The sequence below is a fragment of the Rutilus rutilus genome (genome assembly GCF_951802725.1).
Source record: "Rutilus rutilus genome assembly, chromosome: 15".
NCBI lineage: Eukaryota > Metazoa > Chordata > Actinopteri > Cypriniformes > Leuciscidae > Rutilus > Rutilus rutilus.
Genome location: NC_140220.1, coordinates 19,946,418 through 19,972,412, shown reverse-complemented (window position 1 = coordinate 19,972,412; position 25,995 = coordinate 19,946,418). Strand labels below are relative to the sequence as shown.

Below are 25,995 nucleotides of genomic sequence, written 5' to 3'. Positions count from 1 at the left end.
GTTTTTTTTTTAAGCTGTCCTTAAATAGCACATGGAATTTGAGTATGAGACTATAACCCACATTTTTAAATTTGTGTTCAACATGCTCAGGTTGGGTAAAGTGAAATTTACATTATGGGGACAAAATGTCTTCAAAGATGGCAATATCCAAAATCCTTGTCCTTGTAGGGACATTGTTTGGTCCCGTTGGAGAAGTGGTGTTTTTTTGAAAATGTAAAAATGTAGAAAGTTTTCTGTGATGGGTAGCCTACTGTAGGTTTAGGGGTTAGTAAGGGGATAGAATAAACTGTTTGTACAGTACTGTATAAATATCATCATGTCTATGGAAAGTCCCCATAAAACATGAAAACACAAATGTGTGAGTGTGAATATGTGTTGGTATACATAGCTTAGTCTTCTATACTATAGCAATATGTTGTATACCAGTAGCCTATATACTAAACCAGTGCATTGTTATTAAACTGATGACACAATATCTTCACAATAATATAAAAACTTGATTTCCAGAAAAGCACGCCATGTAGGTGATACATCTAATTGATGTCGGTAATATCTCACACATATTGCTCCGTTCCTGTATTTTATGTCACACACTTTCATTGTACTGACAGATAAATAGATCCAAACACCCTTTTCTTCCAACATGAAGAAATTTATTGAAACATTCTGGGTTTTCGGGTTTATTATATGTGTTTTGAAAGTGGCCTTCATAGACAGTAAAGAAAACATTACAACCAATCATTTACCTGTACACTACTAAGATGAGGAATTTACACTGCCAGATAAAGGGAATTCATAATCATATTTGACACAAATGTTAGAGTCTATATTTGTAAATAAAATGTTTTTTTTTTTTTTTTACCTGCAGTCTTTTTGACCTGCAGACGAGTCTTTTATGACCTAAAAAAAAAAAAAAAACACTATCGAACTTGAACAGTGCCACATTGTTAACATAGACAGTAACCACTTTAGAATGCTAGCTATTTCTGAATGGTGCACTTCCGTTTGCAGGGCACCTGTTCCTAGTACATAAATACTGCACATTATTCTGTATTTGAAATAATTTTTCCCAAGTAAACTTCAGTCATTCAGCTATCTTCTAAAAGGCTTTGTTTGAAGCCACACTTGAGCAGGGCGCGCTACTCGTCGTCTGCTCCTCCGTTACAGTTGTGGGCGTCGCGCGCGTGTCTCAAACAGGAACTGGAGTCGCTGACTGTCATTCAACCGCGCGCACAAAGGTGAGCGAGCGCACCGTCAGCCATATTACCAGCGCCGGACTCTGTGCTCATTTCCTCGGAGGGAGGGGAATTATCGGCCGAAGCTGGACTGAATTTACTCACCGGCTCTGGTAAGATTTGCTCCTATCGATTATCGCCTGGGTCAAAGACCACAACAGTTACTACGTCTATCATTCATTCCCTTCTCTTTGTATGACGCCGCCCAGTTCAAAGAGAAATCTCTACCAACAACAGGTGCTGCTCTGATAATGGGACAGTCTGTATCTTACCATGAAGATGGGCTGTTTTATAAGTCATGAAAAGGGAGGGGGGGGGGGAGCGTTCCTCTTTTAAAGATGACCAGCGTTACCACGGGGACAATTAAGCCAGATCCAAATTTGTATTTAGACAGCCTAGTGATACGCTTGGGAAACATGAAACGCGCCGGTTTTACTTCAGTTAAGTAAAATATCGAAATAAGCTGATTTTCATTAACCTCGATTTCGTTAACGCTTATCAAACATGCTTTTTTGTGCCGGTGTAATTGGAGCACCGTACTTAAAAACTGTGTTTCCTGCACTATTCAACAACGTCAGTCTTTGGTGAAACCATCGGTGTAATCTGAATCCCGAACGAATGACTCCTATGAGCCAGTTCCTTTCAGGGAATCCAAAACAAACCTCTCTATGCTCTAGCACGAAAAATGCAGTCAGGTTACCAAATGAATGATTCTAATGAGCCGGTTCTTTTTAGTGATTCAATAAATAACGTTACAGTGCGAGCAGCACATTGTTGCCCGAAAACAATATTCTCATTTACCGGATCTTTATTAGTGCATGAAAACACATGAATCAGTCGGAGGTGTTACTGAATTAATCTGACTCACTTAAGTTACTAAACTGCATGTTAGCCTATTGCTTTCGTCTTGTCCGACTCGTGAACCGAACTGTTAGGCTAGTGTGCTATGTAGCCTACAGTGTAGACAGACACTGAATGGTTGTTAAAGGGATAGTTCACCCAAAAAAATGAAAATGCCATAATTTACTCACCCTCTTGATGTTCCAAAAATGTATGAGTTTCATTCGTCTGTTGAAGTTATTTTGAAGAATGTTGCTAACCACAGACAGTTGAAGGACCTCATTGACGTCCATAGTATTTTCTTTCACTGGGGTCCGTCAACTGTCTGGTTACCAACATTCTTGAAATTGTCTTCTTTTGTGTTCAACAGAAGAAAGAAATTCATACAGGTTTAGAACAACTTGAGGGCGAGTGAACGATGACATAAATGTAATTTTTTGGGTGAGCTGTCCCTTTAAGAATCCTCTTCCACTATAAAGAACACATTGTGCAATAAAAATGTTCCATGGATGTTAAATGTTCTTCATGGAACCATAAATGCCAATAAAGAACCTATTTTGTTATTTTTTTCTCCAAAGTGTACATATGTATAATGAGAAGCAATTCAATGTGTAAGCATACTTGTGTAAGCAAAAACTGTGTACAATTTATTTGATTTGCTATAGCCAATAATCTTTTTTGAAAATAAAATATAATATTTGAGAGACAGCTGAGGGCAGCAAATGCTATGCTATACATATACATATACATATATATATATATATATATATACAATATAATATAATATATTAGCCATGTGTGAATCTCTTGAGTAGCTTTCTTGACTCTGGTACCGCTACATTTTATAACTGAATATTTGACTGCATTCCCTGTCAAGGGTTGATCTTTGGGAAACAGAGAGTGGAGCAAATATTTGCAGAATGGGGTGGGGACTTTAAGGCAGGCGGTGTTACCTCTTTTGGGTGAGGCTGTCACAATCTTGAGTTCCAGTTTTTAATCGTGATTCATTTGGCTGGATGGAGTGCGTCAGGGTTTATTCTCACCCATGTTTAAATGACAGACAGACCGTTTGTGAGTCATTCTCACTAGCGCTGTTCAAACGCGTTTCTCTTCTTTCTGCTCCAGAGGGAGGCTCCGTGGAAACTCACATTATTCTGAATCTTTGACGGGATCTACAACAGGACTCAAAATGCCTAAACCTGTAAGTATTCTTCAAGTCTTATTCTTATTAGTAAAATGTTTGTTTGTATTGAAGGTTTCAACTTCTGTTCAGTGTTTTGAAATGTTCCGGACTATTTCTTTTATGATAGAAAACATGCTTGTGTATCTTGACTTCAACTTAACATGGAATGAAAGTTTGGTTCTTAAACGTTATACATATTCAAACCGTTGTAGTTTCTAAATGTTGGGAATTTATCTATAAATCTTTAACTTTATGCAAATTCTGTCAGTGCTTGTCACTCAGTTACTCAGAGGCATTTGTTTCAAGGCAAGGCTTTTGGATCATTTATTCCTGTTTTTGGCTTGTTTATCTTTAACAAAATTGTAATACTGAGAATGTGTGACTTATGTAAGCCTAGTTAAAATGTTTGAAACAAACATCATGTTGAATTTGCTTATGAACACTGAAAACAGCAAGTGCGGCTTGAAGCACTTCAGTTTGTTTAAGATAGCAACAGCGTTGTCAGGAAGAGTAAAGAAGAAATGTCATCATCATGCCGCTTCTCATTCATTCCTGGCCCTCAGCACTGCCTACCGAAACACTGAATACAAAAACACTTGTTCTTGGTGCCATGGTCAGTTTGGATTGGATGCAAGTGGAGGATTCGGGTTCAAAAGAGTCATTTTTCAAGATTCAGTCATTTAGATGCTTTTAAATCAAGATGGGCTATCAGTAATGATTATCTGGTCAAATTATTACACATTTGATTAGATTTTTCTAAGAGAGCATGAGAGTTACTTAATATTTTCCCTCCTGTTTCAGGTGTGCCATAATAAGCACTTTTAGCAGCTGAGGGTGTTTCCTCTCAAATCTTTGTTATCATTTGTTCTATTGAATAATTGATAACCAGACAATGCCTGTCACGCCCTTTGGTGATGTAGTACAAAAGCACATTGTGCTGTAATCAATGTGCTCGTGTGCTCTCTGGCTTTAGCTCATACCAGCTCAACGAAAGACTAACAGAACCGTCCAAATCAGAACTTCAGGCTAAAGCCAGTTCAAAGGAAAAATAAGTTCATAAGTACATTTTTGTCCCTTTTTATAGTACATGAAGGTGACATTTCAAATAAGGCTCACTGGAATTTCTTTGAACACAAATTTGGCCCTAGGATACACCCATCCCATTCGGCGGCAGGCTTTTTTTGCTAATTTCAGCCTGATGCAGTTATCATTTTCATGTCCTGCGCCACGTTGTTTAAATAGCAAATGCATTTGCGCCCATTTGTTCGCCCATGGGCGTGCTGGTCTGAAAACGAGGTGTGTTCTGGCGCATTGTTGGCGCGTTGCTATTTTGAGGCAACTGAAATAGACTGCGCTATTGACTAACAAAAACCTGGTCTAAAGTCAGTGTCACAGTATTTTTTTTTTTTTTTTTTGTTGTTATTTAAAGCAGTGGTTTTCAACCTCTCCTGCAGGGACCCCCCCGACAGGCCATGTTTCTGTTTTAACCCTGAAATGGCACTCCTGATTCAATTAATGAGTAGTTTTTAGAGTAGGAATTAGTCAATTAATCAGTTAGTCAACTACTCATTAAGCCTTTAATTAACTGAATCAGGTGTGCCATTTCAGGGTTAAAACAGAAACATGGCCTGTCAGGGGGTCCCTGCAGGAGAGGTTGAAAACCACTGATTTAAAGGGCACATTAGTAATATAAGCCTATATGCGGGTGCACAACGCACGTACACTTTGCTTATTACACACACACACAGGGACGTGCAACAGCACACAAACATGCCAAATATTAAAAATAAAAGGATTACAATGTAAAAGATTATTATTGTGTACATAAAGATATGGTTGAATCCGGCTTGTCCCGTAGATGGTCTGCTTACTCGCTTTAACCTCGTGCATTAGTAGATCCGTTTCCTCGCTAGAGAAGCGTTCAGACTTTCCGCTTGCAAATTTCGCAGTGTAAATGGCAATCTGCCACGGCGTGAGCGCAACTAGCTTTTAAAGGGAATGGGAGATGAGACTCTGATTGGTTTATTGCACGTTACTCCCAAAACACACCCATTACTCATTAAGAGAATAGGGACAACCCTTTTAGACCATGCGCAAACTAACAAAAGTGGATTCGGACACGCCCTAAGTGAACTTGCGCCATACGCTTTAGACCATGAGCTTATATCCTTAAAAAAGGGCCTATTATGATTACAGGGGCCTTTTATCACTTCATAAAGACTTATTTTTATGCAGTTCTTATGAACTTTTATCATAGTTCATTTTGTAAACTGATACATTTTTATGTTTACATATTTATGGCTTGCATAGTAAATTTGCTCGATCGCTCCCCTAGTACAGCATTGCTTTTGTGATGCTAAGCGCTCAGGAATGAGTCCCGTGAAACACCAATCTTGATAAAAGAGCTAAAGAATTGTACACGGAAGCTAAAATGACATGGTTTCTTCAGCAAATGCGTTGCACGTTTGCTTTTAACACTAGGGCTGCTCGATTAGGACGAAAACTATAATCACTATTATTTTGGTCAATAATTTAAATATTTAAAACAATTTAAGTCATGATTATTTAACACTGTTATTAATGGGCAGTGAATTTCATGAAATGAGTAATTTTAAATATCAGTGAAATTTCATCAAAAACTAATACTAGGTTAACTAATGTAAGAAAAAGGTCCTCAAAATAATTACATAAGACAAGTAAACAGTCAGCAATACAATAAGAACAAAGAAACTAATTACCAACAAAACAGAGAAATAAATAATCAGTTTGAAGTTTTTCAGGAAGATGTACTAACAGTGGTATTCAGATAAATAATAGCCTACAAAAAAAGAGAATAATCACTGCATAGTCTTACTGTACAGATTTCATCTAGATTGATCCTTATTAAAGCTACTTAAGTAATTCAGCCAAGATCAGTGAGGGATTTTCCTTTGTCGTTTGTTGTTTGATTATCATTAATGACAGTTTTTTTAGGCTGCTGTCACTTTAAGAGCTAATGCACTGATCCAATATACTGTTACATACAGTACAGGACTGTGTACGTTTACGTAAGACATAACCCACTGTGTTTACTCCAAAAGGGCATTTTGACATTTTTGACATTTCTATGTGTATGCGGTTTAGGCGCGTATCTGAAGCCCATTTACTTATCCTTGTTCGGCTCCGACTCGGCTGCTCACACAGAAAGCCGCCTGGGGAACAGTGTCTCTTTTGCAGCTTAATGCTCTTTTAATAACACTGTTTAACATTAAACATGTCCCGCAGTTTAGCAACAGTAGACTGCATTTTACAATACTCACTTATTTGGCTGATTTGAATGTTAAGTTTGGGCTTTTAGAAAAAAAAAAAGAAAAAAAAAAGCACGCCGCTGTGAAGGTGCACTGGACAATGTGGCACAATAATCTTTTTACCTCGATTATCTTATTTTCATAATCTTTGGAAGCCGAAATCGAAAATCAATTACGATTAATCGCACAGCCCTAGTTAACATTATTGGTTAGGTTTTGGTTTAGTGAAGGTGGTTAAGTAAAGTTAACCACAGTAGAGCATTAAGCATTTAGCACCTAAATCAGACATTTCATTTCCTAACTTCCATGATACATACAATACCAAAAACCGTCTACTGTGTAATTCAGGACACGGTGTTAAAGGGATAGTTCACCCAAAATTGAAAATTCTGTCATTTACTCACCCTTGTGTTGTTCCAAACCAATCAGCAATGCTATATAAAAACCAATTTTGGGTTCTCCGTCAGTGAACAGTTCTTAAAAGTTAAGAGCATTTTAATAATCTAAAGAACCTTTTTCCATTATTGTGCAATGGAAAGGCTCCATGGATGTTAAAGTTTCTTCGTGGAACCAGATGCCAATCAATTTTTTTAAAAAACTTTATTTTAAGAGTGTAGCATTGTTTGTAAATTAACAGTAAATGCATATGTGTGTGGTTATATTTTTCATAAGCATTTTCAGTTTTTTTTATGTTTTAGTCAGACATTTTCAGAGTTTTAAGCATCTTGTAATGTAGATTATTTGGTCTGATGACGTCTGTCGCCACATGACGCTAGTTGGAACCTGAGATTGGTGACTGTACTTGATTTCGCCAGTCTAACGCCAGTCGGGCAGCTGAAACCTTTCTGAGAGCAATGCAGAGAAATGGTGAGACTATTAAAATGCAGCCTGATGCAGGAGGTGGACCACTGAGAGGACGTTTCTGAAAGAGACCCTTTGTTTGGCTGAGTAAATGGATACCCCTCTATCTCCCCCTCTTTGGCGAGTTGGATGCCAGGGCTTTAAGCTGAACTCTTCACCACTAGATTTCAGATGTACACAGCAGGCCTATGATTCCTTTCTTTATAATTCTTGACGGTGGATGGTCTAGATCAACTTATGTATTTGTGTTGTTCATTATGTGTAATTACATATTTTGTTAATTAAAGGGATAGTTCACCCAAAAATGAAAATGCTGTCCTCATTTACTCACCCTCATGTTGTTCCAAACCTGTATGATTTCCTTTCTTCAAAATATCTTCTTTTGTGTTCAGCAGAAGAAAGTCGGTAATTAAACAGTTGCTGGTCCCCATTGACTTCCATAGTATTTTTTTTTTTCCTACTATGGAAGTCAATGGGGTCCATCAGTCGTTTGGTTACTGACTTTCTTCAAAATATCTTCTTAAGAAAGTCATACAGGTTTGGAACAACATGAGGGTGAGTAAATGAGGACAGCATTTTCATTTTTGGGTGAACTATCCCTTTAATTAACTAACACCAACCCTGAATGTCCGTGTGACTTGTGTATGTGAAGCCGCTATCACAGTGCTGTTTTCAGGAAAGGTCCCAGCAGTCCTCTTAAGCTTGGTACAGGACGTTCTTTCTGTGTTATAATGCTTGTGGTGTTGATAGTGCTCTACAACTGATCACAGTCACTTTATATACTTCTATGTTAAGTAAGACTGGCTGAGCAAAAATGTTGATATTTGATAAATCGATCTTGATATTAATAGTTATACATTAAGTACATGCTTTCATCCAAAACAGCGTACACATAAGAATAATACAAAAGAAGTACTGCTTCCAGTACCATGGGTTTAGGGTTTCCTCTGGTGACGATTGGGAGTTTGTTGTTCCACTGAAGTTCAGTGAGTGTATGTAGTTTTGGAAAATGACTGTGATGGCATCATCACGCATCATCTGGTTTTGTTATCTCAAAAATAATGAATGCTATGAAATGGCTTTTTTTTTCTTTTTTTTTTTTTTACCAAAACTGTCATTTCAACCAAACAGTCATTGTTTCAAGGAATATCTAAATATTTATTTAACAGTCATAAGAACTAAAACAAAATAGATTTTCATTTAAATACAGGCAAATATAACTGTTAATTAATAATACAATTTAAATGTAGTGTATGAAATATGTCACATATGGACCAAACAAACAATGTTCTGACCCAGTAGCGGTGATTTATATTTCGAATGATGACGTTTTAAAGGAATAGCACACAAAGTTATGCTTATTTATTTATTAATTTATTTATTTATTACATTTTATATTCCATTGTAGAAAGTAAGTACTGGTCCTTTTTTCCCCCATAGAATTACAATAAATGCTACTTTAAAAATTATACAAAAGCACCAACAAATGGTAAAAGCAGTCTGTATGACTCAAGTGCTATATTCCAACTCTATGCCTTATTCCTGAATCCATCGCCGTCTACAATAATTATAATTGCTTGGAAAAATATTGACTATATATATATATATATATATATATATATATATATATATATATATATATTATTTTTTTTTTTTTTTTTTTTTTATCATTTTGTGTTATGGTAGGAAGTCATACAGCATTTGAAACAACATGAGATGATGAAATTTAAGAATATACTATTCCTTTTTTATTAATTGTTTTCCACCAGTGTAAAGAGTGGAATCTGTGTCTGCTCTTTGTTTTGGTCTGAACACTTGTTTGAGTGTCTTATGACTTTTCATAGTGGATCATTTGTTTTAAAGCAGTTACTTAATTTAGGAGTAGTTTTTTTTTTTTTTTTTCTCAGTCACCATTATTTTGAACAGTTCTCATGGTAATCATATGAAAATAAATCACTGAATCAGATGTGGGTTTTACGATCCTGCTTAGATGGGTCATGTCAACAATGCTAATTCTTGTCTGTTGGAAACTTCTCTAGACAGCGGTTTTCTTTCCTGAATGAGAACTGCATTTAATACTTTTCTCTAGACGTCACGTGATTTAAAAAAAAAAAAAAAAACTCACAAATGATTCCTTGTTCCTTGATTCTGTGAGTCTGTTGTCTTCATTGTGAGGAAACGCCTCTGTTTCATGTTTCTTGGGAAATGAATTAAAAATGACTCTTTGTTGTCCCATAAAATGGTGCAAATTTGATTGGAAAGCAGCTTCGGCCTTTTGCCTGTTGACTTTTTCCTGTCAAACATTAACTGTAGAATAGATTGGCATTTCCCCTTTTCAAATAGTGGCTGAGACACATTGTTCTGCGCCGCCACTTCTGCAGTTTTCCCAGTTTCTTTCAAGCCACGTCTATTTGGAGAACCCCAGTCGGGGTCATCGGCTTTCTACACAGTCAGACTTCAATATAGACCATTTCTGTCTTCATCAATGGGCCAATTATTGTGATTTATTTTTTGTCCACATGGTCGTGATGGTCATCAGATGGAAAATTTTAAGTTGTAACCATCTTGTAGTAGATGACCATGTTCTTCCACTGTTCCTGTATTTGACAACACCGATGTCAACAGTAGTTGCTAATGAAATTTCTCTTTTTTTTTTCTCTCTCTCTTTAGGTAAATGTTCGCGTCACTTCGATGGACGCGGAGCTGGAGTTCGCCGTTCAGCCCAGCACAACTGGCAAGCAGCTCTTTGACCAGGTATGCAACTAAACCGTTACTCAATGTCTAACTGCATTATAAATACTGAAAGCTTCAGTGGTTACAAATGGTTGTCGCAATGTCAACTCAAATTTTCCATTTTCCTTCAATTATATTATTATAAAATGAAAAGAAAATGAGGGATTCACTGAAATATAATATAATTTGAGTATAGTGAACTCATCATCATGTTCAAGAAACCAGTTTGAGATGATTTGAGCTTGGTGATGTGTGTTATCCTGCTGGAAGTAGCCATTGAATGATGGGTTCACTGTGGTCATAAAGGGATGGACGTGGTCAGCAACAATACTCAGGTAGACTGTGGTGTTTAAACAATGATCAACTGGTACTAAGAGGCCCAAAGTGTGTCAAGAAAATCTCCTCCACACCATTACACCACCAGCAGCCTGAACTGTTGATACAAGGCAGGATGGATCTATGATTTCGTCAAATTCTGACCCGACCATCTGAATGTCACAGCAGAAATCAAGACTCATCAGACCAGGCAACATTTTTCCAATCTTCTATTGTCCAGTTTTGGCGAATCCATCTGAATTGTAGCCTCAGTTTCTGTTCTTATAGCTGACAGGAGTGTCACCGGTGTGTCTTCTGATGCTGTAGCTCTGCTTCAAGTGTTGTGTGTTCAGAGATGCTCTTCTGCAGACCGAGTGGTTGTTTGAGTTACTGTTGCCTTTCTATCAGCTCAAACCAGTCTGGCCGTTCACCTCTGACATCAACAAGGCATTTTCACCAGCAGAACTGCTGCTCACTGGATATTAACTCTTTTTCTGACCATTCTCTGTAAACCCGAGAGATGGTTGTGCATGAAAATCTCAGTAGATCAGCAAATACTCAGACCAGCCCGTCTGGCACCAACAACCATGAGACATTCAAAGTCACTTAAATCTCCTTTCTTCCCATTCTGATGCTCAGTTTGAACTTCAGTAGATCGTCTTGACCATAACTACGTACTGACTGACAAGGGTCCATTCGCACTGTTCAATGCTCTCTACTCCCTGAGCACGAGATATCGTGGACTTCGCTGACAAGAATCGCTCGTTTGGACGCCCTGCAACATCAAAGAAAGGCAACGACGGGGTCGCGTGGATTGACATCATAAATAAATATTGTAATTTACTTTAAAATTTAAAATGCATATAATATTTACACATACAAAAGACATTATGCATCTAATAAATATAATCAAAACTTATGTTTATTATATACATGTATATTGAATTGATTATGGCAGCTATTAATTGAACTATTAACAGATTTGAAGCTGTACTGTAACAGTCATGCCATATAAAAATACATTTAGTTAATGATTTTAATGATGATTTGGTTAATGTATGTGTCAATCCATGGTTAAAATAAGTTAAACTTTTAAAAGACACGTCTCGAGACCTTGAGGTTTTTTCCCCATTCCACTGCCTGTGTCTCGCGTTTGTCGAAGCAAAAACTCGGTCTTTGTGAACCAGCCCTTACTTTGTCATACCTATTCATACAATACGCAAATGGAACATTGATCGCCATTACCATTCATAAATACTCTAGTTGTATAATAGTAACACAATTTATGACTACACTAATGCATACGTAAACAACTCCATCACAGAGCCGTTAAAAAACTCTTCCAACGAATCTGCTCCATCGTTCTTTCTGACTGGTGACGTGGTGCACAATGAAAATTGTGAATTTTAATTTATTTTTTTACTTCCTGTGAAGTGATTTATTGATATTCCCTTATAAGACATTGTTAAAATAGTCCAGAAAGCTCTCGGATTTCATCAAAAATATCTTCATTTGTGTTCCAAAGATAAATGAAGGTCTTTAGGTCCTTTAAGGTCCTTGAAGGTCAATTAATGACAGAATTTAAATGTTTGGGTGAACTAACCCTTTAAGATGGTGGAATACCCCGTGAAGTCCACTTACGGTCGAATGGAACGCACCTCATGTCTACCCAAATGCATTGAGTTGCTGCCATGTGATTGGCTAATTAGATATTTGCATTAATGAGCAGTTTAACAGGTGTACCTAATAAAGTGGCCAGTGAGTCTATAAATGAAGACTTCAGATGCAAAAGCCTCTAAAGTGCCATCTGAAATTTTCTTCTAGAATGATCATTTTTATCAAGCTTGTATGTTTATGTTCAGTTATTTCACTTTAATGGCAATGAAAATGACCTATTAATTGTAATTAAAGTGAAATTACTGAACTTAAACATACAAGCTTGAAAAAAAATGCTCATTTTAGAAGAAAATTTCAGATGGCACTTAGAGGCTTTTGCACCTGAAGTCTTCAAATATAATTTTTTTTTTTTTTTTTAAGACAAAACAGACAATCAACTTTGCCCTGGGTATATACTAGTGTGCATGTGAAATCATGCAGATTTCAACCTATTTTATGTAAACATTGGCTGGTGATGATATTTCTGTTTACAGCTGATGAGATACGCACCCCCGCTCGGTTTTCTGCTAAATCCTTTTCTGACAACAAAGATTACCTTATACTGGGCTGAGAAACATTTTCGCTGAAAGTACCTCACTAAACATCAAGTGCCAAATTCTCTGTTGTCTGTTTAGATTTAGGCTATAATCTGAACTAGTACAATTTACTTTTGATTGCATTAATGTAATAAATTGCCTGAACTATTCATTTTATAACATCAACAGATAGCAAAGTTGTGTTTTTCAGCAAATAGTTGGCTGCGATCGATGTGTAATATATGAAAAAGAGACTTTTTGATTCAGTTCTTACAATTCAGGTTGTGTAACAGACAACGTATACTGGATATCTGCAATCCATCAGTTTAATCCCTCAATGACAGCTTCTCATTCTCTTCTCATAATTCCTCGATCTTAAACAAATGTGTGTCCTTCAGCAGAAGCAGAGAGGAAAAGGTCTGCAAACAGTTATTCAGAGAAATGTTAAAAGGTAAATCAAGAATGCAAATGACAAATTTATATTTGTTTTCAGTCAAATTCTTGCTCAAACAACAAAAAAAGTGCAATGGTAGTACATAGGTTAACCACAAAAATAACTTCTTTACAATCAAAAACAACAAGTTTGAATCCAATCTTAAATTGGATTATTTGAATATAAAGAATATAAAACATTAATTTTAAAAAGAATGTTTTAAATCATTTGTAATTTAATAATAATAAAAAAACAGTTAAGGACATCACAGGACAAACTCAGACTTCACTGGGCAAGTGTCTGTCAGTAGCTCCAATGCCTATGACCTAATTTAATTACCAGCTTGGTGACATGGGATAATCCCCTGCAAATAGAAGGTCCCACACACCGCGAAAACCTCACAGGAAGGCTTTTTCTTCTTGAAAAGAGCATTTCCCTCGAATCATGACTCATTGACCATTACACTGATGTGCTCATTGACTGCCACGACTGTGGAAACAGTGAATAAGGGCCGTCCCTCTCTGAGCACACTCTAGTTTTCCCATGTGGAACAGAACCAGAATCCACTTCAGAGTATAGTGCTCTTAAAGAGGCAGTCATGATCTGCGGATGGCACCCGGCATAGATGAGAGATTTTCACTGAAGCCTCTGGGAGTCCAGCTGTCCATGCTTGGCAAACTGAGTTAAATCCCTGCAAAATCATGGAACTCTAAAGTACAACGCATTAAATAAAATTAGGCCCAATGTTGTTATCAAATATATCTTAGCAGGATGTTTAATTTAAATAAAGCCTTTTCTTCTCAACGTTCTCTAGCTTCAGTCTTAGAAATTGGTGCCATGACCCAGGTCTGGATGTGTTTTGTATTTCTTCTTATTGAGTGTTGAAGCATGCATATTGCTTAAGCTGGTTTTGCTAGTTTTATGTCTTTTTTTTTTTTTTTTAACTTAGCTTTGTCACTGAGCTTAGAGGTGACTAGAACCTGTTGAGCTTGTTTACAACATTTCTGTTGTGTCCTTGTCACCAGTTTGGATCTTTCTTTCTTTTTTTCATGCGATTTGGCATGATTGTGAATGGTTATAAAAGGCAATAGAAAATCTGATTGGTTGAAGGAAAAAACTATTGTTGAAATGTTGTTTTGATCAAACGCAGATAAAACATTTGCCTTGAGTTGGTTTCAGTTTCAATTTTCTACTATAATTTATTTGTCCCATATAAGTTCTCTTCTACTACATTCCCACAGAAGAATAAATGCTAAATACGGTTGTTCATTAACACTTTGTTTGGTTACTAGGCTGACATGCAAATTATTATAAATTTTTTTGACCAAGAAGGCTCCAAGAAGAGGATATTTTGAAAGCGAGTTTGGCTGTGTGCTTTATAAACCTAAATTGTCATGTCATGTCATTGGCACGCGTATGTGCACATGCTTTGTGGGTAATTCTTTGTTGTCAATCACCATTCCGCTCTGGACACAGATCTGAGAGCATGAAATTAGTTAGTAAATATGCACCTAACACTTCCTGCAGTGCAGTTTGTGTTTCAGAAGTTTACAGATGGTACGTGTTCTGTTAATTAAATTGTTGTGGATATAGAGAGCTCAAGGCATTGTTCAAGTTTACCTGTTGACCTTTATTTGTGTCAAATTAGTTCTGTCAAAAATGTTCCCCACCATTCAAAAGTTTTCAACGTTGTGCCAGTGCAATTTGTTTTGCATGCTCTGGAGGTGTAGATCTAAACTCCGGTTGGACCAGCAGATGATGGTCGCTGCATGAGGGATGCAGCATCAGGCAAAAACCGTAATACCATCGTGCACAAAGCCTCTGGGAAATTGTGTACATGCATATAGACCTTTTGAAATCTAAAGTTTTGCCTTCAGGACTTCTGGTGCTCTATCACACCCATCCCTGCTAAAGCTAATGAGTGCGGATGAGCTAATGGCCTATTTGGTGATGGGAAGGCAAAAAAATTGTAATTCAGTATTTATTCTTAAATATACCCATTATTCTGTTTTCTGGGAAATTCAAGCATTTGCCATGTTATATTTCAAAGCACCAAATATACAACTGTCATAAAGCAGCCAACAACCGCTCAATAATTCATTAATCATTTATTGTGTGCTAAAAGGTGTCATTATTTTTTCCTGACAGGTGGTGAAGACCATTGGGTTACGTGAAATATGGTACTTCGGACTACAGTACATGGACGGCAAAGGGTACCTTACATGGCTGAAACTTGATAAAAAGGTAAGACCGTTGATTGTCAACACCATGATACTCTGATTTTCTCTACAGAATGTGTTTTGATAAACCTTAGTCAGGGTTTTCGTTTTCATCCTCGTAAATTTCAATATGGCGTCTCTCCTGACTACAGTCTATTACTCTCTGTTTTCATAAATGTATTTGAATTATCCTCATGCATACATTTCCACTCCACATACATGCCTTTAACCTGCTGGACTGACACAGTTAGTAGGTTAAACATTTGAGTTATGTGTTTCCTTGTTGTCTTTGTACAGTTGATGCAATACACTTCGAAGGAAAGCGGAATTCCTTACACATGGAAATGAATTACTTATTGTCATACTGATGTCTTTTTTCATACTTTGTATTAGGGTTGTCAAAAGTACCGATACTACTGGTATCAGTTGGTACTGAAAAGGAAGAAGTTGACAGTAACAGCATTTCTACAGTACAGAGTACACGCCAATAGATGCTGCTTCCAAACGAACTCATTCGTGTTTATTTGAGCGCACTCTGACCTTCAAATGTTTCTAGTTATAGTGTGTTTTTACAAGCGTTGAGCATTTTAGCCGATCGCAATCATATCTGTGGAGCGTGTTAATGCAACGGCCTGTCAGAGATGCTAGTCAGTAAGTTAGTCTTAATCTGCTTAAAACAGATATAAATCACACAAGGTTTTGTACAACACAAGCCACACACTCGCAAATCATTTCATTACTACCAACAAAGTACAAACATTATGTAAGAGATTTATTGTACAATTAAGACATATATTTTTTATTATAACAAGAGTTTTCGCGATAGTACAGGATTCAGTGAGTTTGCTCTTTAGAGATTGACAGCCATAATTATTCTAAAGTATATTTGTTTATAATAACCCATTCACAGTCTGATTACAAGTTTTTCATGCGGCTAAGTACACAGCAAAGTTTCTGGATTGACAATCGTATTTAAATGCGAGGTTTAATCAAACTGCAATGATTAACGAATAACTAATGAACAAGTATTTGCTCTGGTACTAAAATTGGTACAGAGAACTGCAAAATTGTACTGGTAGTATTGACTACTGAAATTTTAGTACTGTGACAACCCTATTTTGGATTGTTTCAGTCTGCTGGTTTTTATTAATTATTAGAATAAGTATTAGGTTTGTTTCAAAATGTAAGCATTAGCAGCGGCTGCTTTAACATTGGCGGTAACAGACCTCTGGCTCTACAGACAATGGTCCTTTTAATGTTTCCTTTTATAGAAATTGTAAAATGGTTATCAGGAGTGGACAACTAACAATTATATACTTTAGTTTGTCATCATGAAATCTAATCTGAGTTACTAATTGCAATCTAGTTCTAATAAGAGGAAGACGCATTGACATCCACATACTAGTAACACAAAATACCCAAAACTGAACCCAACCCCAATGTGTAACTATAAGTTACTTGATTAAATCTGACTGAATACCAGCTGTTTTTGAATTGGTGATATGGCCACCACAGTAGATATGCACCACTAATGTGTGCAGTGTGAAAACTTAGACCAGTACAACAAACACTTATGAAAATAGAACTTAAATCGTACCTAAAAAAAGTGATTTTCAAATTAAGTGACTGAAATATACAGTGTCCTAGAAGGACTGTATTCTAATAAGGTGTGAAATATTTGAGCAGGTCATAAATGAGGTTGTAACCACCATAAATCAGGAGCAGTAAAACAAACAAAAAATCAGAAGAAACTTGTTTGGCTTCATTCCTCTCATAAACGCCTCACAGATCAGAGCTCGAGAGAAATGGACGACGAGAGAGAGAGAGAGAGAGAGAGAGCACTTGTTTAACCCTGAAATAAAAGAGAAGCTTTAAGGGCTCCCTGTGGTTTTTATACGGTAGTTATACTGAAATAAAATTGGTAACATGAGTTAATTCAACTTAATTCACTCTGTTAACGTTAGTTAATAAAAATACAACTGTCCATTGTTAGTTCATAATAGCTCAGGTCTGTTAAATATCAACAGATGCCATTTTTGATTTTAATAATGTATTAGTAAATGTTGAAATTTAACATTTTAATTAAAATTAATAAATGCTTTAGAATAGTGTTTCATTGTTAGTTTGTTTTAAAGGGGTGGTTGATTATGATTTCACTTTTTTAACTTTAGTTAGTGTGTAATGTTGCTGTTTGAGCATAAACAACATCTGCAAGGTTACGAAGTTCAAAGCAAAGGAAGATATATGCATTTAAAGAAATCGTTTTTTAAGGACTACAAAAAATGGCTGGTAGGGACTACACGACATTCCTCCCGGGTTAGTGACATCACCAACCCTAAAATTTACATAAACCCCTCCCCCGGGAACACGATTTATAGATTATCATTACAGAATATGCTAATCAATGACTAGAAGGTAATTACACATATAAGCTACCTAAATTAATCAACTAACCGTTCAGAAATGTCCTGTCGCATTCAACATGTGTTCACTTCTTGAGTCTCTCCATCGTTGTCTGATTCCGATTTGACCATAAACATTGACATTTTCAGTGCATGTCTTTGTGAGGTAAAAGGACACATGCCATTGTAGCTCCGCCCCCTGTGCTGAGAGCAGCAGCTCATTTGCATTTAAAGGGACAGACACAAAAAGGTGCATTTTTGCTCACCCTCAAAAAGTGACAATTTTAACATGCTATATAAAAATATCTATGGGATATTTTGAGCTAAAACTTCACATACACACTCTGGGGACATCAAAGACTTATTTTACATCTTGTAAAAAGGGCATTATACCACCCCTTTAACTATGGTAGTTAACCAATCTCTCTCTCTCTCTCTCTCTCTCTCTCTCGCCAAATTGGGAAGCACAGCAAACCGGGAGCTTTATCACATTCTAAATCACTTCTTTTTCTTTTTTTTCTGGGAACATTTCACCCCCCCCCAACTCCTCCAAAATTGTGTACCTCTCACACAGACTCACTGAGAAATACAAATAGTGCTGTTTTACTATATAAAAACACTCTTGGCACGCATGCTGCTTGGTCAGTCAGTTTTCAGCACCAAAACTAACTGGTGTACAGATAAAACCATTCAAATTGGAAGTCAGGCTTTTAGAGAATTTGACATTTCTGAATTATTTCCTGCGTTGTGAGTTGTGATACATGCATAATAGTCAACAAATGAAACTCATTTCTTGCAGGTCTCCGCGCAGGATGTAAAGAAGGAGAACCCCATCCAGTTTAAGTTCCGGGCTAAATTCTTCCCAGAAGATGTGTCGGATGAGTTGATCCAGGAGATCACTCAAAAGCTGTTCTTCTTGCAAGTGAAAGATGGCATTCTGAGTGACGAAATCTACTGTCCTCCAGAGACTGCGGTGCTTCTGGCCTCCTATTCAGTGCAGGCCAAATTTGGTGATTTCAGCAAGGAAATGCACAGGCCTGGATACCTGACGTCAGATCGTCTCCTGCCCCAACGGTTAGACACAGAGGCCTGGCTTAGCCGGGGCATGTCCTCCTGGACCTACATGATTTGAAGTCTGCTATCATTTCTCAGCAATACTTGGTTCCAGAAAACGAATGAAGGTTTAGAAACAAGTCCTTGTTTGTCTAGTGGTTTCATTGTCCATTTCCACATTGTGTCCTGCAGGGTTCTAGACCAGCACAAGCTGTCACGGGAACAGTGGGAGGAGAGGATTCAAGTGTGGCACGAGGAACATCGAGGAATGCTCAAGTAAGTTGACTTCCTCGCAAAAGCTATCAATGGCCCCTTTATTATGACATCTTCATCTTATCTGACAATTGCACACATGCAGTTTTGTGTGTAATTGTGCTTTTTGAGTAGTCGTCTTGAAAAGAAGGTTATAGAGTGTTAGGTTTGCACACATTCAACACACAGGCTTTTCAGTCTCTTGAGAACAAGGTGGTCGGAGGACAGTGTAATGCTAAATGTAGATTTTTAAAATGCCTGTAGAGAATCTTAACACATCAGTCAATTGGACAGTCAGGTGCATTTATTGACTGATGCCTATTAATTGACTTGCTTGATAAATCATTCTATAGGCCAGAGTGGTTTGACGATATACGTTATGCCATGCAATGATAATGTCAGTTGGTAGAGATTCTGTTTTGCCATTTATACCGCATTATGTCTGTGGCGCAATTTCAAATATTCCAGTGTGAATCTGCATACTATAGTTTGCAATCTGTGTCACAGTGTAGACCGCTATAAACTTGGTATAACTGTCGGTAGTTTATGGTTGATAATGTCTCAACTTTCCATGTTAACATTCAATTCATAACATTCATAATTCAAAAATGTACAATTCAAATGATTAGCGATTTTAAAACATCATCTAATGTTATATATCCATATAAAAAGGTAAATAATCATATCAGGATTGTTTTAGAATTATGTATGATTATATATATTTTTAATAAATAAAGTTGTTGTTTTAATTTTAGGTTAAGTTACTAATTAAGTTATGTGCTTTTGTTATTATATCTTCTCCATGTAAACTACAAAAACGTGAATTTGTGAAAACGGTGACGTCATGCATGTGTATTGCGTGTTCAGTCTATAGGCGCATAGTGTTTCTTCACAAAGTGACATCGCCAACTACTGGTCTGGCATGAATAATACAGCGTTTTAGTCGTTTTCGTGGATCCGTGTGAACGGGGATCATTTTGACAACGTTGTCGTCTGTACAAAGAACAAACCTTTCTGTTTTTAGTACATGGCTGTCATGTAAACATACCTTAGTTAACAAAAACAACACAGAATAATATAAAAATAATTGAATTCTCTGGATTATGGTTATGTAATATATAAAATATTATTTTATGTGTAAAACCCTAGTTATGACTACATTGTGATATACTATTACCATGTTATGATATACTGTGCTAAAAGATTTTGGTCATGTCACCAGCCAGCATTACACACTGAAACTGATCATTTTGTTGTCCCGTTTTATTTATCCCTAGAGAGGACGCAATGCTTGAGTATTTGAAAATTGCTCAGGATCTGGAAATGTATGGTGTGAACTACTTCGACATCAAGAACAAGAAGGGATCGGAGCTATGGCTGGGTGTGGATGCCCTGGGCCTAAATATCTATGAGAAAGAAGACAAGTGAGTTCAGCCTTTCCCTACATTCATTTGACATTATTCTTATGTGAAGTGGCATTTCAACTACACTTCTTGTATCTTCAGTGTTTTCCTCCTCTTTTAAATCATTTAGATTACAAAAAAAGCACTGTGCCAGTACCATGGTAAAATAATGGTATCCGTTGGTAGTACTGTATATACTACGAGTACTGTATGGGTACCGTAATACCATGGTATTTTGTGGTATACCTAGCTACTTAGTAATACTTTTGGCCTGCACATCCATCATCCCCCTTTAATTTACACCAATCTGTGAAATCCAAGCTATTGAGGGAGTGCGTTTGGTGATTTTTAGTTTGGTTTGAGGACATTATTCCTAGAACATGATGTTCTTTTTTGAAGTAACATCTATTTTATTTCCATTGTTTCCTTAAACAGAGATCTCTCTGTGTCTGCACATAAGTGCAGTGGAGTCTAATGGCTTTTTCCCCACAATGCCCTCTATTTTAACCATAGCAACAAAGACTGGTTTTTCAAGCTGTGCAGTCCTTGAAAACATTGGGCAAGGTTTGTGTGTGTGACTGAGAGAAGGCTTCTCGAGTGCACACATGTTGCACAACGACCTGTGAAATAGTTCACATTCATCTGATCTTTGCTTGTGTTTGTACGGTGTAAAGTGTTGTTGTGTTAGCTGTGCTCTTTCTGCCGAGTGGCCCGTATTCTTAGCTTCACATTTGTTTCAAATCACGATTCTGAACAGACAACTACACAAAATAACATAATTTTCTAGAGGTTATGACATTTCTGCAGTCTATTTAAAAATATTTCATTAATCTGAATTAATAATTAAAAAGTGGTTTCAATGAATGATTTGATGACTCACTCATAATGACTTCACTTGTTTCATTATTACTGGATGAATCAGGTTTTTTGAATGAGTCTCTTGAGTGAATGATTCAATGACAAATACATTTTTTAACAGTTACTTTACCAGTCACCCCATAGTGGCGTAACAATATTGCCAATACAATTGTTATTTTAAGCCAAGTTACTTTCATTAGGTGATTTACTGTGTCTTACTCAGTCTTCACTTGATCCTTAAGAAATCATTCTAATTTAATGCTCAGGTCACATTTCTTCTTATTAATATCAATGTTGAAAACAGTTCTTAACACGTTTGTGGAAATTGCGATGTTTTATTCAGGATTCTTTGAGGAATAGAAAGTTCAATGAACAGCATTTATTACATTTATTTATCAAATCATTTTTTAAATAGACACATTTTGTGACATTATAAATGTCTTCACTGTCACTTTTGATCAATTGAATTAATAAAAGTATTAATTTCTCTTTTTTTTTTTATCTTACCACAAATGTTTGAATGGTATCATTATTTCCTAAAATGTTAAGCGGCACAACTGTTTTCAACATTGATAATAATAATGTTTCTTGTTCGTTAAATTAGCATATCAGAATGATTTCTGAAGGATCATGTGACACTGAAGACTGGATATTCAGCTTTACCATCACAGGAAAAAAATTAATTTAAATTTAAATTGTAATACTATTTCACAATATTACTGTTTGATTAAATAAATGCATATTTGGTGAGCAGAAGAGACTACTTTAAAAATAATAATAATAATAATAATAATAATTCCAAACTTTTGACAGGTGCTGGATATAATATTTTATTTATACTAATAATAATATATTATATAAACATGTACTGGTATATAATATTGTAATAGTATTTTATTTATTTATTTACTTATCCAAAAATGTACAGATATAGCATTTTCCTTAAATGGTAGAATAACCAGTATGCATGCCTTCTGTCCACAGGAGCAAAAAATAAGCAGGCACATTCACGACATCTTTAGCAGCTCTATTCCACCTAGACCAAGTCAGCACGACATCTCTCTGGAACTCTATTCCCACTAGAGCCAATCAAAGCCAAGCATGAGACCGACTGTAACAGTCATAGCACTACAAGGACAAAAACTAGGGCCTCTTTAAATACTTACATAAATCATTTAAAATGTAATATTGTATAAATGTTTAATGCTAATGAAATATGACAGTCAATGGTCTAGTGTATTTGTTCCACTCTTCTTTTCACCAGGTTTGTGGTGTGTCATACGAGGTAGGCCACAATAGCTTCGTGTTCTCTTAGCTACGCGTTAAGACAATGTGACGTGGCGTCATTGTGACGCCACTCCCATGAGCTCCACAAAGACATCACAGCACACTCCTCACTGCGATGATGTCATTAGCTCACGCTAATCGCAGGCCCTTCTTTGTCTTAGCATTCCTTGAGTATCTCAGTGATGGACCGTCATGCCTGTGGTACAACATTCTCACTGCATTACAAACTGATCTCAGTGCTAATATTTAGTTTTTTGCTCGATCGGCAAGATCTGATGGTTGTCGTCCACCTTTTAAGTGGTGATTTCAGGTTTTGCGTGACTATGTATGGAATGAAAATATATCTCATGATGTCCTCATTGTCTTCACAGACTCACACCAAAAATTGGATTCCCCTGGAGCGAAATAAGAAACATTTCCTTCAACGATAAGAAGTTTGTCATCAAGCCTATAGATAAAAAAGCTCCAGTAAGTGAAACTACAATTGTGACACAAGCCGCCTTCATACCTCACAGTCCTGAAACTGAAAAACTGACGAGACGAGAATAAAACTTGTTTTATCACGCTCTAATCGACAAACGTTTTATCTCACACCAATATCACAACGTCTAGGATTAGGTTTTTGGATACAAAGTCTAATTTAAATAGTTTTCGGATTAAAAAAGAATGTTAAAGAAACGTTATTATGATAGTCAGAAACATTTCAGATTCGACACCATTTTGTGTATTTGAAACATTGAGCATTGTAAACTTTGTACAAAAGTCTGTAAAGCACGAGATGCTCTTTAAAACCATTGTTTGTTTTTTTGTTTACTTTTATTGTCCCTCTTAGGGGAAACTAGTTTTGCAGCAAAAGGTAACAAATACAGACAATGCATAATACATAAACAATATATAATACACCTAGTTCATATCATAAAATCTACCTATGAAGATTTTTTTCCACATTTAACTGAATGTGGAATTTTAATACAGCACATCACAGTCATCCACTACTGAACCATGTCCTTGATCCTGTTCCTGTTGAAGACTCACTATCACAGAGTCATCAGCATATTTAATAATGTGCCTATTCTCGTATGAATTGCGACATAATATATAACACAGGTGACAAACAACATCCTTGAGGAGACCCAGAAGAACAAAATAAAAAATTTTTTTTAGACCATTAATTTTAACACACTGATCTTCCTGTTAAAAAAAATCTAAAATCCATTCATGTTAAAATTATATGTTAATTTCTCTATTAACAAATGAGGCTGAATTTTCTTAAAAGCAGAAGAGAAATCAATAAATAACGTTTATAAACCAGATTTAAAAGATGAAGAAATAGCAAATTGTAATGGATCAAGGCTAGACTCTATTTGCTGTAAAATCACTTCCCTAACTATTTTTTATTTATTTTCAAAACGTTTCATTATTAACGACGTGTGAGCAACTGGTCTAAAATCGTTTCAATTCTTAGGCACGTTGTGTTTTTTTTTTTTTTTTTTTTTTTTTTTTTTTTGGGCACATATTTCTTTCATATCCTTGGGACTTTTGTAGCTTAAAAAAAAAATATGGTGAACATTTCCACACAACTGTTCTGCACAAGTCTTTTACACCTTACCTCCTATATTATCAGGGCCTGGACTTCTCTTTACATCTATATTTTGAAAAAGACATTTAACCTTGTGATCTTCAATGTTTTCACAATTACTACATTTTGTTCTATGTTTTGAATAATTGATTTCTGCACTAAAATCATGATGATCAAACCTACTACTCAGTGTATCAGAAAAATCCATATCCGATTTAAAACCATCTAATTTAATCCCCTTGGTTTCCTTTCTCTCATTACCTGCCAATGTTTTAAATCCTTGTCATGTTGCACTTTATTTATTTATTTTTTCATTCAGCTGATATTCCAACTTGAACCCATTTCTGCTCTCACCATATTACTGATCTCTCTAACTGTGTGTGATTCTCCCATCTGAAAAGCTATTTTCTTTTTATGCAAAATATATTTTGTTCTCTTTGAGATCCAATGGGATTATGGTTTGGAAATACTCTAAAGTCTTATATGGAACAACACGTTACAGTACAAAAAGAGATATATCTACGCATGACCTCATTGAATTCATCAAAATTGTTCGTAGCTTCTTCAAAAACAGTCCAGTCTGTTCAATCAAAAGACCCCTGTAGAGCCAGTGAACTGTCCTCTGTCTAAACCTGGACTCTTCTTTTCTTCATTTTCTCTCTACGCAGCACTGACTTATACGCAGGTAACCGGTGAACTGTATTATAATCAGAGAAACCCAAAGGAGGACCAATAGTAGAATTCACTGCCCCCCTTAATAGAGCCATAACAGAGATCAAGTATCTTATTACGCCTTGTAAGTGATATATTGGTAAAAAGTACAGAATGACTTATAGACTACAATTAAAATCCCCAAGAATAAAATTTGTCGCGTCTGGTGTATAAATAATCCTAAAATAACACTGCAATGTGACAAAAAAAGATGGTGAGATGTCTGTGGCTTTATTGTGACACACACAGTAAATCACTGTAATTTGTGCAGTTTGACAGTAAAGAGTCGTTAGTTGTAGCACTGCTGTTTCAGCTGATAAACACCAGCAGTCAGTCTCTGTCTTCATAGTGTTATCTCTGAGCGTCAGAGCAGCTGCTTTCACATTACCACACGACTTTATCATACTAATACACAGACTTCTCAATCTGATCAAAGACCAGTATATTGGATGATTCATAAACCCCTGCATCTTTATATCTTGTCTCTTCCTTCTTATCCCTGCAGGATTTCGTGTTCTACGCCCAGCGTTTGCGCATTAATAAACGTATCCTACAGCTGTGCATGGGGAACCATGAGCTGTACATGCGCCGCAGGAAGCCGGACACCATCGAGGTGCAGCAGATGAAAGCACAGGCTCGAGAGGAGAAACAACACAAACAGATGGAGAGGTGAGGATGAATCACCATGGCGATGTGAGGAGTGATGGCGTCTCATCAGCAGATGCTCTGCAGGATATAAAACACACCATATTCTGCATTTGTGTACCATATTTCATTTTACACTTTCAGAACTAGAAACTGTGGATTGGCAAAGGCTGTTTTTTTTTTTGTTTTTTTGCTTTTTGTTTGATTTTAAACTGGATTAGCAAAGCCTGATTTTTGTTTTGCTTTTGGTTTGTTAGTTTTCTTTGGCTTTTTTTCATTTTTTTATTTAAAGGATGTATTCGTGGTTGCTAAGGTGTTCTATGTGGTTGCTAGGTAGTTTCTAAAGGGTTTGAGGTGGGGTTTTTTTTTTTTGAAATTTGCTATGTGGTGCCTTGGATCTTCTGAAAGGTTGCTAGGCAGTTTTTAGGTGGGTAATTAAATATATTATATGGTACTGATTTATCAGTCTCAAATCAGCATCAAATAGCAGTATCCAACTTATGATCC

General features: G+C 36.3%; 1 protein-coding gene across 1 annotated transcript in view; it reads left to right on the top strand.

The window, feature by feature from the left end:
* Positions 1 to 1,184: 1,184 nt before the first annotated feature.
* ezrb (ezrin b) overlaps positions 1,185 to 25,995 on the top strand; it is a 32,185-nt gene continuing 7,374 nt past the window's right edge. Inside the window, exons 1-9 of the mRNA XM_084432253.1 lie at positions 1,185 to 1,348; positions 3,201 to 3,276; positions 10,077 to 10,160; positions 15,228 to 15,323; positions 18,500 to 18,774; positions 18,946 to 19,029; positions 20,283 to 20,429; positions 22,925 to 23,021; positions 25,349 to 25,512. Of these exons, the coding sequence (XP_084288379.1) occupies positions 3,265 to 3,276; positions 10,077 to 10,160; positions 15,228 to 15,323; positions 18,500 to 18,774; positions 18,946 to 19,029; positions 20,283 to 20,429; positions 22,925 to 23,021; positions 25,349 to 25,512 (959 nt within the window). The 5' untranslated portion in view covers positions 1,185 to 1,348; positions 3,201 to 3,264. The remainder of the gene's footprint in view (positions 1,349 to 3,200; positions 3,277 to 10,076; positions 10,161 to 15,227; positions 15,324 to 18,499; positions 18,775 to 18,945; positions 19,030 to 20,282; positions 20,430 to 22,924; positions 23,022 to 25,348; positions 25,513 to 25,995) is intronic.